Source organism: Agrilus planipennis, unplaced genomic scaffold (genome assembly GCF_000699045.2).
Source record: "Agrilus planipennis isolate EAB-ADULT unplaced genomic scaffold, Apla_2.0 scaffold6, whole genome shotgun sequence".
In the NCBI taxonomy this organism is placed as follows: domain Eukaryota; kingdom Metazoa; phylum Arthropoda; class Insecta; order Coleoptera; family Buprestidae; genus Agrilus; species Agrilus planipennis.
Window position 1 is genome coordinate 3,597,853 of NW_020439302.1, and position 14,356 is coordinate 3,612,208.

At 31.8% G+C, this 14,356-nt stretch overlaps 5 protein-coding genes and 1 long non-coding RNA gene across 6 annotated transcripts; 3 read left to right on the forward strand and 3 right to left on the reverse strand.

The window, feature by feature from the left end:
• Positions 1–274: 274 nt before the first annotated feature.
• On the reverse strand, positions 275–1,263 carry LOC112905636. Its single transcript, XR_003231918.1, has 3 exons — positions 1,159–1,263; positions 937–1,081; positions 275–741 (listed from the first exon to the last, which is right to left on the reverse strand). It is a non-coding gene; the product is annotated as an uncharacterized LOC112905636 (long non-coding RNA).
• Positions 1,264–1,554: 291 nt separating this feature from the next.
• Positions 1,555–7,537, reverse strand: LOC108732670 (116 kDa U5 small nuclear ribonucleoprotein component). The gene is made up of 16 exons (XM_025978422.1): positions 7,453–7,537; positions 5,854–6,042; positions 5,576–5,796; positions 5,248–5,516; positions 4,940–5,189; positions 4,689–4,880; positions 4,348–4,574; positions 4,148–4,287; positions 3,905–4,086; positions 3,667–3,833; positions 3,419–3,607; positions 2,953–3,210; positions 2,673–2,867; positions 2,465–2,609; positions 1,884–2,037; positions 1,555–1,781 (listed from the first exon to the last, which is right to left on the reverse strand). Exons 2-16 carry the CDS (start codon positions 5,971–5,973, stop codon positions 1,575–1,577), a joined length of 2,916 nt encoding a protein of 971 aa, XP_025834207.1. The 5' UTR covers positions 5,974–6,042; positions 7,453–7,537; the 3' UTR covers positions 1,555–1,574.
• LOC112905632 (arylsulfatase B-like) lies at positions 6,282–8,939 on the forward strand. The gene is made up of 8 exons (XM_025978423.1): positions 6,282–6,516; positions 6,948–7,107; positions 7,167–7,396; positions 7,455–7,710; positions 7,778–7,935; positions 7,991–8,123; positions 8,185–8,346; positions 8,419–8,939. Exons 1-8 carry the CDS (start codon positions 6,424–6,426, stop codon positions 8,868–8,870), a joined length of 1,644 nt encoding a protein of 547 aa, XP_025834208.1. The 5' UTR covers positions 6,282–6,423; the 3' UTR covers positions 8,871–8,939.
• LOC108744736 (low molecular weight phosphotyrosine protein phosphatase 1-like) lies at positions 7,567–9,724 on the reverse strand. The gene is made up of 5 exons (XM_025978424.1): positions 9,587–9,724; positions 9,345–9,532; positions 9,112–9,273; positions 8,969–9,051; positions 7,567–7,653 (listed from the first exon to the last, which is right to left on the reverse strand). Exons 1-4 carry the CDS (start codon positions 9,621–9,623, stop codon positions 8,971–8,973), a joined length of 468 nt encoding a protein of 155 aa, XP_025834209.1. The 5' UTR covers positions 9,624–9,724; the 3' UTR covers positions 7,567–7,653; positions 8,969–8,970.
• Positions 9,725–10,249: 525 nt separating this feature from the next.
• Positions 10,250–11,540, forward strand: LOC112905633 (gamma-aminobutyric acid receptor-associated protein). Its single transcript, XM_025978425.1, has 3 exons — positions 10,250–10,477; positions 10,954–11,151; positions 11,233–11,540. The coding sequence occupies exons 1-3, from the start codon at positions 10,388–10,390 to the stop codon at positions 11,308–11,310; spliced, it is 366 nt and encodes a 121-aa protein (XP_025834210.1). The 5' UTR covers positions 10,250–10,387; the 3' UTR covers positions 11,311–11,540.
• A 474-nt stretch (positions 11,541–12,014) lies between these two features.
• On the forward strand, positions 12,015–13,909 carry LOC108744746. The gene is made up of 4 exons (XM_018480656.2): positions 12,015–12,152; positions 12,212–12,664; positions 12,728–12,977; positions 13,043–13,909. Exons 1-4 carry the CDS (start codon positions 12,120–12,122, stop codon positions 13,828–13,830), a joined length of 1,524 nt encoding a protein of 507 aa, XP_018336158.1. The 5' UTR covers positions 12,015–12,119; the 3' UTR covers positions 13,831–13,909.
• The last annotated feature ends 447 nt before the right edge of the window (positions 13,910–14,356 follow it).

Genomic DNA, 14,356 nt, shown 5'->3' on the forward strand with positions numbered 1-14,356 from the left:
TCGCGAAAAGTGTATAAGACACTTTTAAGATCAACTAAATAGCTAAGCCCAAGGGAAGTCGTTCGGGGAGGCCCTCCCTAATTCCACAAGGGTGAGAAGAAACACACACGATAACGAAACGTTGAATCATGTAGAACTCGTAGGGTAAATGCAAAGCAAATTAGGAAGAATATGCAGTAAGCTAAGCGAAGAGGTAAGCAAGGTTAGACTATACTACAACTACTAAACGTGTTATTTCTACTACTACACTACTACTACATAAAAAAAAATAAAAACATCTACAATCAACAATTACTTCAAATAAAATAAACTACAAAAACCATGCAAAATAAAAAATTAATTCTAATTGTGTCTAGTAGAACATGCAAGATACAAAAGTATTTTAACTACAGGATCTTCTTTGTCTTCTCCCTCGTCGATCTGAAACAGATACGGTGGTAACAGATTAATAAAGAGCAACTGAAATTAATTATAATATCAAACATATTCACCTTAACTAACTGCAGACTGCAGTGAAAAGCAAATCAAATCCAGGATGAATATCACAGCAGAAGATCTGTCCTTTCAGTAAAGTTCAAATAAATCTCCAGTTTCTCGCATTCATCCGTTGAAAATCAGTTACATAATGTTGAAAGGTGAAGATGAGAATAGTATCTTCATTGCTCTGTTCATTCTGGGATAAAAATGACTGCTACAATCTGTGCTCCACAATATAGAGGCCTACAGCTTGTTATAATGTTCCTGTGAAAAAACATGTTACATTAAAACAACAATCAACCATAATACAATTAAGCCTGCTTAGAAAACAGAAAGTTAAAGTAGTTAATGACAAATGAACATAATTATAATAAAAGAAACTTACACATTGATGAAACATCGGCAATCAGTAACTACCTTTTAATTTCAAGCAATTTAAATTACGGAATACATTCTTACCTTAAAAAGTCATAGAATGTTTCAAGATAAAGAAGACAAAAACTAAGGAAGTGCAGCAAGAACGGCATCATTGCACACCATCCCATTTGTCGATATTCCTGTAGTAACGAAATAATCTTCAATACGCTTTCATTCACTGCTCAATCTATAAAAAAAGAACAATACAAGTCGAATTAGTTATATTATTTCGTAAATAAGATATGATTTAATGTAAAAATGCACCTGGAAACAGGACGGTAAATGAGCACAATTCCAAAATGGCGATGGACGAGCTGATTTCATAGATAAGAGATATACTTAGTAGGTCAGTTGACACCACAGACAAGAATAGGTTGACACATTGCATAGATATGTTGGTAAAAGTAGCGTCACTGTGATCATAGACATGATAAAAAGAGAAACAATAGATATAAAATTTACCATCGAGTAGAATAAACATAAGGTATGTTCAAACATTGTACACCTATCACTTTATAATAAAATCGTATAAAATTAGTTTTCTACTACAAATACTAAAGTCTATATATTAAATAACGAATGAGTTATTGGGGTGGTAAAGTGTGGTTGAATTGGAGAGTTTTTCATGAAAATTGTACAAAAAAAATACTATTTTCACAATAAAAAAAAATTGTTTTGTATTACAATAAGGGGTAGTTTAACATTACATCTTGTCTTGCTAATTCTAATAACATAGGATCATCGAAGAATTTATTAATTGAAACGTCCTGGCTGAGTCCTTTTCTCCTGCGGGTCTTGATCATAAATTCACGGGCCAAATGGGTTGCCGGCTGGGGCTCCAAAGGTCTGATAACAATGGACTTGTCCAGTGGATCTCCAGGAACAATCTAATTAAAATACGAAATAAAATACTATAACATGTTTTAAAAGACAATTTAAAAAATAAAGTATAATTAGAACGAATAAGAAATATGGTCTTATTTGTTTACCTGCCAATGATGGAAAACAGAGAGACAAAAGGCTTGGCCCTGTGTGTGTGTCCTTAAATCGGTTTCAAATCCAAAACTGTCAATAGCGGGGATAAAGGCTTTAATTGTGTACAAAGGAGATCCAGGAACGGGTGCATCCTGCGTGACGTGACCTCTAAAGCATGAAAATAAAACATAAGAGGAAAAAGGAAACCATTTTTTGATGTAGTATATTAAATTAAGGTCTGATGTTCGATTGAATCAAACAACTGAATTTTTCAGTATATATAAGATCTTAATAAATGAATTGGACGTGCATCCTAAGATGAATGCCTTAAATAAAAAATTAAACAAAATGCCTATAATAATCTTAGTTAAAGTTTGATAACGAATATGTTTTAAAAATTGGATTTCTAAGCTTATATAGCATATGCATACATGCACCCTTCAATGCCGAGGGCGGCTATTACTTTTTCAATTTTTTTAAAGGCTTAAAAACGTAAAAGAGTCCTAGTTTTTTTGCATTTGAAGGTGTGACTATTACCGTTTAAAAGCTCCAATGATCAAAACCGAGTAAAATATTCATTTATATTCACGCTTACCTTCGTTTTGCCAGTACAGTGTACACAGCTGACACGCAATCGGCCGGGGCCTGCACCTCCACGAACAAATAGGGCTCCATAAGACGTGGTGTAGCCATTAGGAATGCAGAATACACAACACGTCGGGCTGTTGGAATGATCTGACCTAAAAAATGCATAGAAAATTAATTGTCATTCCGTTGTTTAATAATAATAAATGATTAATTACCTCCTCCTCTATGTAAAGGCTCGTTGGCAATGACGGCGTCCAGAATTTTAAACTTCGTGTTTCTTATGGGTTCTTCGCACAATGGTCCCTCTCTAGTACCCCATTGGAAGCCCTGCACTATCGAATCTTTCACCGAATTGAGAAGACCTTTGTCAACCTCAGAAGGAAGCGTATCATCCACAAGAATATTGGGGCCTAGAGCATAATTAATAAATTTACAAAATAAATGAAGACATAAATAGAAATTAAGTAAATTAATAAAAATTTGTCCATAGACTACCTGTATTATCTGGACCAAATGCCCATATACTTCTAGCAGCCAAAAGATCCCAGTCATACTTGGTTTGGAAAAATTCGCCAAGCTTCTTCTTGTTCCACGTTATCTGAACGTTTTCGTTCTCGATGTCTTCAGCCAAACCCTTTTCCAAAGGCTCCGCAATCATCGTTAGTTTGTTCTTTTTGTTGGGAGTCTCAGCGAAGCACTTTAAACTTGAAGTCTCTACAACTGTCTCGCAAAAAGCCACAACGGGATCGGCAACTATAAAAACAAAGTAAAACGTTTAATAATAATCGCAAAAAATATGTAATTAAAACAAACTAATTATTTATTAAATTGCAATTATGTGACAAAGAAGACAAAGTATTCAATTTGTAGTACATTAGTAATGAATTTATATTAAAGCGATTTTTGGAAAGTTTAAAAGTAAAATCTAGTAATTAAATAAATGTTTCAAATATTGCTTTACCTTTAATATCTATTTCTGAATACATTTTCCTCAGGTCATGCATCACGCAGTCCAGATAAAGCTCTCCTGTGCCCAGAATTACATGTTCTCCCGACTCTTCTACCTTTGTAGTTACCAAAGGGTAGGACTTGTTGACTTTACGTAAACCGTCCAACATTTTCGGTAATTCTGATGGATTCACTGGTTCCACTGTAACATAAATGTCATATTACATATATAAAAAGATAATAAAAATATATACAGCATACCTGCAATTTTAATGATACTTTGAGTGTTAAATTTCAAAGGACGAAAGATGTATAAATCCTCATTAATTGTCAAATCTGCAATGGTTGATGTCTTTACAATCGATTGATCTATGCCTTCAATAAGGACCCAATTGCCTGCAGGAACTCTATTTAACTCCACCTTGTACCTAAATTAAAGAAGATTAATATTTTGGTTAATTAAATAAAAAAATTAATGAATTAATTAATATAATTTTACCTCGCTTCATAAATCCAAAGTCGCCCGACCGTGAGCACCCTCGAGTCTTCTTCGTCCTGCAACGAATAATTTTCTCCCAGAACCCTGACGTCCTGCCCAGCATGAAGGGTCCCACTCATAACCCTTCCTAGTACTTGGAAGAACGTACAGTCTTCAGTGGGGTACATTTTCGAACTGTGGACCTGTAAAAATAAATAAGAACGAATTAATTTCACAATGGATTACGAAAATTATGATTCGCACCATTAGTTTTCCTTCTTGGTCGCAATTGGCCATGTCATCGTAATATTGGCTCGTTGTAGGACCGGTAAAAATGTGCCCCATTTTATGCTTGGCATTGTCCACTGGTGATCTTATGTGTTCTACGCACATATTCACAAAACCTATTACAGAAATAATTGTATAGAGTAAATCATAATATAAAGTGTCTTTAATAAATTTACCAGCAAAATCTCCAAGAAATTTATTGCAAACCAATCTAAGCAGGGGTCGAATGTTTAATTTTAATTCGTTTTTTGTCAATTTAATTCCAAGTTCGTCGAGCACATCAGGCAAAGTGGAATCCACGTCGCCAACGACTTGGGCGAAGATTTTATACAAAGGTTCCAATATAAATTCGACAAAACTGCGCTGAGGAGAATTGTGAGGCGCCTTTTTTGTAAACTTTCGTCTGAAAATGAAATTTTCGACCCCTTAAACAATTATTCTAAAACTCACAGGAGGCAAAGAAAAACATATTAAAATGTTAGTAGTATTTCGTGGTTCTAATAGTTAACACACTTACGTTTTTTCATTGAAATAAATATCACCCCAAAGACGTTTAGCAAACTCTTCCACGTTGATATCTGAGTAATATTGCTTGTAAACGCTGGCAAAAGACTTTAGGGTGAAACATATACCGTATTGAGCACTGGCAAAGCACACATTTCCCAGAACAGGAGACAATATTATGGGGTTTTCCTCATCAGAATATAAACTAAAAAATATCAGGAAGTAATAATACAATTAATATTACAAAAAAAAAAAATGATTAACTTTAGAAGTCCATTTATTTCTTCTACAATATGTCGCAATTTATAATAGGCATCCTGAGGGGGTAATTTCAATTCCAACATGAGTCGGTCAATTTTATTTATGCAAAGGGTGATTTGCATTCTTTCCTGCACTGCATGTTTCAGCAGCCTCTCAGTATTGAGCATAACACCCTCTGCTGCATCAACAAAGAGTACCACACCATCACACAGCCTTATAGACGCAGTGACTTCATCAGAAAAGTTAACATGACCTAAAATTTATTAAAAATAATATGTGCAATCATATTTTAAATTAGATTTATCACTTACCTGGTGTATCAAAAATATTCATTAAATAATTCTTGTTTTTCACATCTTGCAGAAGTAATGTAACGGGAATGGATTTAATAGAGACTCCTCTTTCCTGTTCAGTGAACAATGTATCTGTGTACCTCAAATTTTTCTCTTCATAATCCTGATAACCTGGATGTGTTTGCCTAATAAGACAGTCAACAAAAGTGGTCTTTCCATGGTGTAAATGACCTATAAGGGCCACATTACGAATTAATGCTGTATTGTCCATCATATCAGCAAGGTATCTACAAAAACATATTTATGTAGCTCACATTAACTTCATAAAAATCACTATTTTACGTACTCCATGTTGTAAATTGTTTCAGGCAGATCTTGTTCCTTCAGCTGGAATTTTTTCTTTTTAACTGGCTCCACTAAAGGTACATCCAAGGGTTGTGCATCTTCTTCCTGTACTATAGTCTCCACATCTGGGCCGTACACTTGTAGGGCCGATGGATAATACTGTTTATCTTCATGTAAAACAACAGCCATTGGCTGGACTTCACTGTCATCCATTTGTTCGTCCTAATAGACAAATAAAAATCCTCATACCTATTAATCATATAGATAAATATTACTTACATCATAATCTTGGTGTTCTTCATCATCAGCTGCTTGTTCTTGTTCGTCTTCCTCTTCCTCTTCGCTGTCCAATTCGGGCCCGACATAGTTACCAAATTCATCATACAAATCGGTGTCCATATTATTTTCAATTAAAAAATCTGTCTACAAACTTCCTTAACAGTTCTTGCAGTTTTAAGATTAGATTCACTGTAAATAGAATATTAAAAGGTAACTAACGAATGCGTTTAAATAACGTCACAAACTTAGGGTTAAGTTTACTTGCCAGTTCCCATAATGCAATGCGGATTGTTTATGGGTGCGTTCACTTTACTACTTCGTTTCTGACACCCATTTATTTAAAAATTTGAGAGTACTACTCTAATTTCAATAAAATTTAAATATAATTTGTGAAGTGGATAAAGTGACGAAAGCAACAATATTAACTAATTCAATTAGCGTTGTCAGATAAGTTTCATGTTTTCCTTATCGCTTTTAGTTTATCAAATGAAAAATAGATTTAGAGAAACTCTTTTTCATCTACAAATAGGTACAGTTTAATTATTACACTTTACAATAAGACCGATTAAAATGCTGTGCTCTGTGTTATTGTTTTTATTTTCATTTGAAATTCAAACTTTATATGGAAAACCAAACTTTGTTATTATCATGGCAGATGATATGGTAAGAAAGTAACAGTTTCTATCAAAATTATTTTTACCTAATTTGGACTGCTAATTTACTTTTTTTTATGTACAAATTAAACAAAAACAATAAATAAAGCTAATAATTTCCAATTATTTTTGATATTGTAGTGAATGTGAAATTTAATATTTCTCATTTTTATATTATTTTTTTTCAATGTAGACGCACTTAGGGATGCTGATCTAAATTTTTCTCTTTGCAATCAATTAAACCGTAATTGGTAATGTAATATATAGACAACCCAACATACAGCAAATTTTAGAACTGATAGTGTAACTACAAAGAAAGTTAGAGATACTTTCTAATGAAAATAACTTTTTTACGTGAAACGAACTACAAATTATATTACGTAAAAATAATTAATTAATATTATATATGAAAAAAAAAAATGAAAAAGAGAAAAATTTAAGGGATGGAATGATGTGAGTTTCCATGGGGCTAATCAAATTCCAACTCCAAATATAGACGCACTTGCTTATAATGGCATAATTCTCAACCGATTTTACACACAACAAGCGTGCACCCCCTCAAGGGCTGCGTTACTGACGGGAAATTACCCAACTCGCACAGGTAATTTATCATTTTTTTGGTTTGGAAAAGCAAAATTTAACACACAAAAACTTTCTAAGGTTTAGGCCGTGAACCCATAAGTGTCGGCGAAAATATTTCTCTACCAATAAATGTAACTACTTTACCTCAGAAACTAAAAGCGTTGGGCTATGCGAATTATTTGGTTGGGAAATGGCATTTGGGGCACCACTACAAGTCGGTCACCCCTACCAGACGGGGGTTCGATAAATTTTTCGGCTACTGGAACGGCTATGTCAGTTTTTTTGACTACATGACTTATTACACAGACGTAAGTACACAAAGGACGAAAATTTTCTTAGCCAAAAGTATTATTTTTTAACTTACAGGCAAATATTAACGGCTTCGATTTGCGAGATAATTTTCGTGTAGCTCGGGAATACCGGGGTCAATATGCGACAGAACTGTTTACTAACAAAGCGATTGAATTTATCAAAGGTCATGATACTAGCGTGCCCATGTTTCTAATAGTTTCCCATTTGGCTCCACATACGGGACCCGATTCAAAAGTCGAAGTAAAGAATCTTACTGAAACAAACGAAAAATTCAATTATATCAGAAACCAGGAGCGGCGTAATTATGCAGGTAATAAAGCATACAGGGTGCTCCACTCTAAAAATACCTTATTCAAAAATTTAAAATACTCTTAAAGGAGCTACTGAAGAATTGGATAAATCGGTTGGAGAAATACTTGCAGCACTTGCAGAGAAAAGCATTTTAAATGACACTTTGATTTTATTCTTATCGGACAACGGAGCACCGACGGTGGGGCAATACGCAAATCAGGGCTCAAACTGGCCACTGCGTGGGGTAAACACTAATTTAACGAATTAAACAAAACTAAAATAAACTTTGGAATTTTTAGATAAAAATGTCCTATTACGAAGGGGGCGTGAGGGGAACAGCTGTCCTTTGGGGCTCACAATTGAACAAAAACGTAATAAACAATGACCTCTTTCACATATCGGATATAATGCCTACATTTTACGCAGCAGCAGGTAAATAAATATACTTAAGATAATCGAACTAATATACAATAAAATTGTGTAACGCTTATAGGTGGACATATATCGGATTTGGGCATAATCGATGGTATAAACCAGTGGGACATGATATCAAAAAATGCACCCGGAACACGAACTGAAATGCTCGTGGGCATTAACGACAGGACTAGAGCAGCAGCATACATTGACAGAAAAGGGCAGTACAAGCTATTTAACGGTGGGTACTGATTTTTGTTAAAAATCCATCACCTTGTTCTCGTTCATTAAAAAATATTAATTCTTTTTAAAGGAACATCAAACTACAATAGCTACTACGGTGAAGCAGGACGATTAGAAGAAAACCCTGAGTACAACATAACTGAAATTTTCGAAAGTAAAGTCCATCAAACCTTAAAAAAGGTATCTGATGCTGCCCTAGATGATAATATGATTTTACAAACAAGATCACAATTGGATTTGTCACGGTGTAGGATTGATTCAGAAAAACCTAACATTAATTGCAGTTCATTTTGCTTATTTGATTTGTTTAACGACCCTTGCGAAAAAATCGACATAAAAGATCAACAAGAAGATCTTGTAAACGAAATGAAACTGAAAATAGAGAAATATTGGGAGCAAGTTGTTCCTCAACCTGCAAAATATATCGATCCCAGATCAAACCCAATTTATTTCAATAACACATGGGATACATGGCTTAATCAATTTTGTTTACCCAATGATTCCAACCCCTTGTGCTCATAAATGTATGTTTGAATTAACTAATAAGTATGGAGGGTTTTCAAGTTGATGTAATAAATAGATTATCTTAAATTAATATTTAATTAATTAAAGTAACAAACCATTAGGAATATTGTTTTAAAAATTCTTCACAACACCTTACACATTGCTCATAACATTTTTCAAATCCCTTTATATCAGAATCCTAAAATATATTTACAAATAAATAATTTGCAAGTAATACTCAAAGATTATATTCACTTACATAGTAAGGGTCTCGAATAATTCTATCCCCTTCAGGATGAAAGTCTCCTAACAAGAGAATTTGAGCCTTAGGATTGTTTGGAGCTCTTCTTTTCAAATCATCTATGTTTTCATCATCCATTCCAAATATAAAATCATACTCATGGTAATCATTTACAGCTACCTTTAAGAGACAAAAATCACTTGCAATGATATGAATTTCTATAAAACACTTGATAAAAGGAGAAAAAGTACCTGTCTAGCACGACCATTATATTTAATTTGGTATTTTTGAAGCACAGTTAAAGCCCTTCGGTCAGGAGATTTACCCACATGCCAGGAACCTATAGCAGCACTATCAACTGCCCATTTGTCTTTAACATCATTCTTTTCTATTAAATTACAAAAAACCGCTTCGGCGATTGGGGAGCGACATATATTACCTTTTAAAAGACTAAAAAATAGGAGACTTGGTAATTGGATTTAATTAAACTCACCTAAACAAACAAAAAGGACCTTTCTTTCACTTGACATGCTTCACAAAATAATTAATACACTTTTAGTAACAAAAACAACGGTAAATCTAAAAAAAATTTCAAAGAACAAAACAAATAACCACACTTTTATGAAAAATGTCAAACTTGACCATAGATAAACTTGACCCTGAATCTCGAACTTTTAGTAAATAAATTATTTAGCCACTAGTTTATATTTCCAAATAAAAAAAAAGCTCTGACCNTACTTTTTTCTTTTGAAAACTAAAAAATAAACCAAAGCAAACAAATAACTGTTATAATAACTTATAATAAATTATGGATTGACTGTTACAACAATTTTTTAATTAATAAAATAAAGGTATGATATATTTGTTTCATAAACTAGTAATAAATTTAACAAGAAACAAAATTAATTTAGTAACAATTTAAATTAATCAATTAATTCATATTCCCACGCGATGATCTAATTGGTTGATACATGCTTGTGCAACTACTAAAGTCAAAAGCAAATATTTCATTTAACTAAAAATTATTATTTGTTTTCTTTTAAAGAAAAATGCAAAGGAATTGATTAAAAATTAAATTGAATTTTTCCATTACATTTCAAATATTCTTAGTTTTATTATGATTTTTAAATTGAAGTAACAGTGATGGCCATGAATACAGTAATAAAGAAACTAACGTAGTGTGTTTAAAAGTCATCGATTGTTTGTGTCAACATAAGAAATCGTACTGCTGAAAATAAAACGGATTCACTTTTAACTCGCATTTTGACGAATAAATTTTTGTGATTTTTTAATAATGAAGTTCCAATATAAAGAAGAGCATTCCTTTGAGAAGAGGAAAGCCGAAGGGGAAAAAATCAGACGTAAATATCCTGACAGGGTCCCAGTAAGTATTCAACATTTGCATACCTAACAGTCATTGTTTTTGCGATTCTAGACAAAGAAAATAATTTGTCATCTTTTGTGTTAATTAAACGTATAAAATTTTGTTCATTTCATGAGCTTGTTATCCTGATTAAGTGAATTTTGTTTAACTATTTTTAACTACGAATTACGTTTTGACATTTTGCAATTTTTTTGACGTGATCTACTTCCAAGGTTATTGTTTATTGTTTGTATTTAAAAATTATTAATTTCGTAGGACTTTGGTAAAATATTATAACGTTTTAGTTTATCTGCTATCTGCTTTTATGTTTAAGATTCAATTATATATTAATTTCCACCGTTTCGTTTATAAATAAATCTTTTGTGCGCTATTAAACAGTTCAAGTACCTGTCCTTTTATGGGGCGTAAAATTTCTAAATATTGCGAAATTGAATATTAATCTAATTTATTAACATTTTACTATTATTGTCCCCTAGGTTATAGTTGAAAAAGCTCCAAAGGCAAGAATTGGCGATTTAGACAAGAAAAAATACTTGGTACCCTCCGATTTGACTGTAGGTCAGTTCTATTTCTTAATTAGAAAAAGAATTCATTTGAGACCTGAAGATGCTTTATTCTTCTTTGTTAACAACGTGATTCCTCCCACATCTGCAACCATGGGTTCCCTCTACCAGGTAAAAAATAAAAAAATGATGCTTTGGTGGTGATAACCGATTACATGTTATTTATTTATTTTTTTTTAATTGAATTGATAGGAACACCATGAAGAAGATTTCTTCTTATACATTGCATACTCTGATGAAAATGTGTATGGTAGTGACTTTGATCACTAATCAAGAGTGCTGCTTCACAAAAAGATTAAATAAATCACAGCAGTAATTTAATTGACTTTATCTTAATAATGACTACTTTTTCCTTTTGTAACGACCATGTATAAGGGAAATACATATAAAAATGTTTATGGGTTCTTTGTTTTTTTAAATATTTAGCACAGCTACACAATATCATATTATATTAGGTATTTAGTATTATTTGTGTAATATATAAATGTAACTTACAAAAACAGCAATTTGTTTTCTTTTCATAGTGTTTATGGTGTAATTATAACATGCAAGAACTTGTTTCAAAAAATATAGCATTTTCATTATGTTCACTTTAGAATAGGAGATAGAAAATGTTGTAAATGAAATAAAAAAAGAATAAAATCTATTAAAAACACTGTCCGCATATTTTTTATAAATGAGAATGAAATTAAAAAAGAAGTTTAAACTAGAAAATTGTTTGTATGAAAGAGTTATACACCCATTTAAATTTTCGCGCCTATTTGTAGTTTAACCTTCCTCACTAGTGGCTAAAGTATCTCAATATAAAGATATTTTAATTGTTATCAAAAATTAAAATGAGTGCTCCTACTAACAAACTATATACATTTTCCTACTAAATAGTCTTCGTTATCTTCTAAAAAGTTACCTTTAATTAATTTTCATTATCCAAAGATTAACGGTCTATCGTCTACTGCGACTTTAGGTACAATTTATCTGTCAGATCAGAAGTCTACCTAACCTCACAAATAGTTGTCTAATTTAAAGGTTATATTAAAAGTAAACAAATGTAAAGAAATTAAAGAAAAAGTATACGTAAAATGTTTGATGATAGTGATTTTGAATTTGATGATGTAAGTAGCCACATTAATTTTTATTTGTGTGATATCATCACTTATTACTCATAATTAAGGAGGCGATAGATGCAGTTTTTGACAACATGCCCAGTGTTGTTTCCAACAAAACAGTTCAAAAACGACCCTGTGAAGAAGAGAAAATCATCGAAAAACAGGGAAATACAATCCAAATTGACCATTTTTTACGACCTGCTAAAAAACCGAAGGAAAATACCACTATTTCTAATAAGTTTCAAAACATAAAAAATGATGTTTATGATCAATTCCAAAGCATAGAAAGAACAAGTGTTAAATTTGATTGTGTTGATAATAGTGATCGATTAAGTCCAATAATATGTTACAATGAGCCATCTTCAAGTTCATATGTACATAAGAATACTGTAAAGAAAGTGGTACAGAGAAAGTTTCCAGGACCAGCAGGTCTGTTACCTGAACAAATGGACAAAAACAACTTCACAAAGAGGATCGATGACGACTTCTACTTTAAAAATGTGCAAAATACAGAGGAGGTTTGTTAACAAATTATCATTCCTTTATCAAAATAAATACTTTGTTGAATTACTTCTTTGTAGCCAATGCTAGTTTCTCAATGTTGTGAATTAAGTTTTGATGATAAACTTTGGAAGAGAATGCTAGAAGATTTAGAACATGAAAAAATTGATAGTGAATATATTTTACCTGAGAAATATAACATTGAATGGATAAAAAGTAAAGCTGTGAATAATCAGTTAGTAAATCAGAAGGCCCCATTTTTAGCTGCATTAATTCAGAGTTTGAATATAAAATCCCCAGTACCAACAGTCACATTAAGGGATAAGACTGGTAATTAAGGATAACACTGCTGAATAAATGTCGAAAAAAGTTTAATTTCATATTTCTTTTTGTAGGTGAAATCCAGGCTACAATTGATTACGACTTGTATAAAGAATATGTTGCAGAGTTAGCAGTTGGTTCGGTTATCATTATTAAACAGTTTAGTGTCGTACCTACTGGTACCTCATATATATTGAATGTAACTGTTAAAAATTTGATCAGAATATACCACGAAAATAATAGCGAAAAACAGTCCACACTCCATGAAAAATTGGATGATAACATTTTTTCGGAAAGTCCAATAAGTCCAGAACAAATAAAAATAATTAATCTTCAAGATCTTTCGGTTAATGATATAATTAAAAATATAAAAGAGATAAGCGATTATAAAAGGGAAATTGAAATTAGTGACGAAGCCTTGGGAGTATTTCTGGATGATTTTAACAAGAATTTTGATAATAATAAAGCAAATTCATTTAATAATAAACAACTTGAAGCTCCCCTACCGAGTACGTCTCTTTTAACAAAAACTTGCTCAAACTTTTCCTCTCAGCCCAAATCATACAAATCCCCCCAAAATATTAATACTTTTTCTAAAACGTTAAGCAACAGTAATATTAGAAGTAATGGAAACATGACACCAGCTAAAAAACCGAAATTTAACTTTAAGGCAACCAGTTTTAATAAAGAAAACAAAATTTCTAATTTGAACAAAGAAAAACGAACTTTCAGTGCTAGTGTAACGAACTCTTCACAGAGCTGTAGTCAGATTGCTGTAAAAGCAAATAACGCGGAAGAAAAGAAAATTACGGAAGATATATTTGAAGGGCTGGATGCTGATTCGTTTTTTGATGATTTTTGAAATAATCTTTGCAACATTTCTTATAAGAAAATGTGTTGTAAATAAACTATGTATGATATAATAAAAGGTATTTTTTATATTGGCTTGTTTTTCATAGTAATTGATAGTATTTAAAAAAATCGACTCACATTACAGTGCATAATTAATAGTATAAAGTAAAAGTTTATTAAAAATTTTGGTGGCCGGGTCAATTTGAAAAAAAAAAGGCTACAATTATGCTATAATTTCAGTTTAATTGAAGCAGTTTGATATTTTTTCATCTTTAAATTATATTTTTTCTATGTAGCTGCAGTTAAAGATGCTAATTTATATTATTTTTACATTAAACTATAATTTGTAATGTTATATAGACAACCCAACATACAGCAAATATCACAGCCTTTATAATGTAATTGCAAAGACAACTAGAAAAGGATTTTTCTCATGGAAATAACTTTTTCTGCATAAAACTCAATGCTATTCCAGAACAAACCACAAAATATTACATAGAAATAATCAATTGATTGGTAAAATTTTTACAGACATT

Coding starts and splice junctions, on each gene's coding strand:
- LOC108732670 (XM_025978422.1), bottom strand. CDS start 5,973: ATGGACACCGATTTGTATGATGAATTTGGTAACTATGTCGGGCCCGAA. Junction 4,288..4,347: donor ATTTCTTGGAGATTTTGCTG/GTAAATTTATTA, acceptor TTTCTGTAATAG/GTTTTGTGAATATGTGCGTA. Junction 2,868..2,952: donor ATTTGGTCCAGATAATACAG/GTAGTCTATGGA, acceptor ATTATGCTCTAG/GCCCCAATATTCTTGTGGAT.
- LOC112905632 (XM_025978423.1), top strand. CDS start 6,424: ATGCTGTGCTCTGTGTTATTGTTTTTATTTTCATTTGAAATTCAAACT. Junction 6,517..6,947: donor TTATCATGGCAGATGATATG/GTAAGAAAGTAA, acceptor GAAAAATTTAAG/GGATGGAATGATGTGAGTTT. Junction 8,347..8,418: donor GCAGTACAAGCTATTTAACG/GTGGGTACTGAT, acceptor TTCTTTTTAAAG/GAACATCAAACTACAATAGC.
- LOC108744736 (XM_025978424.1), bottom strand. CDS start 9,623: ATGTCAAGTGAAAGAAAGGTCCTTTTTGTTTGTTTAG. Junction 9,274..9,344: donor ATAATGGTCGTGCTAGACAG/GTACTTTTTCTC, acceptor TGTCTCTTAAAG/GTAGCTGTAAATGATTACCA. Junction 9,052..9,111: donor TTATTCGAGACCCTTACTAT/GTAAGTGAATAT, acceptor AATATATTTTAG/GATTCTGATATAAAGGGATT.
- LOC112905633 (XM_025978425.1), top strand. CDS start 10,388: ATGAAGTTCCAATATAAAGAAGAGCATTCCTTTGAGAAGAGGAAAGCC. Junction 10,478..10,953: donor AATATCCTGACAGGGTCCCA/GTAAGTATTCAA, acceptor ATTGTCCCCTAG/GTTATAGTTGAAAAAGCTCC. Junction 11,152..11,232: donor CCATGGGTTCCCTCTACCAG/GTAAAAAATAAA, acceptor TTGAATTGATAG/GAACACCATGAAGAAGATTT.
- LOC108744746 (XM_018480656.2), top strand. CDS start 12,120: ATGTTTGATGATAGTGATTTTGAATTTGATGAT. Junction 12,153..12,211: donor GTGATTTTGAATTTGATGAT/GTAAGTAGCCAC, acceptor CTCATAATTAAG/GAGGCGATAGATGCAGTTTT. Junction 12,665..12,727: donor ATGTGCAAAATACAGAGGAG/GTTTGTTAACAA, acceptor ACTTCTTTGTAG/CCAATGCTAGTTTCTCAATG.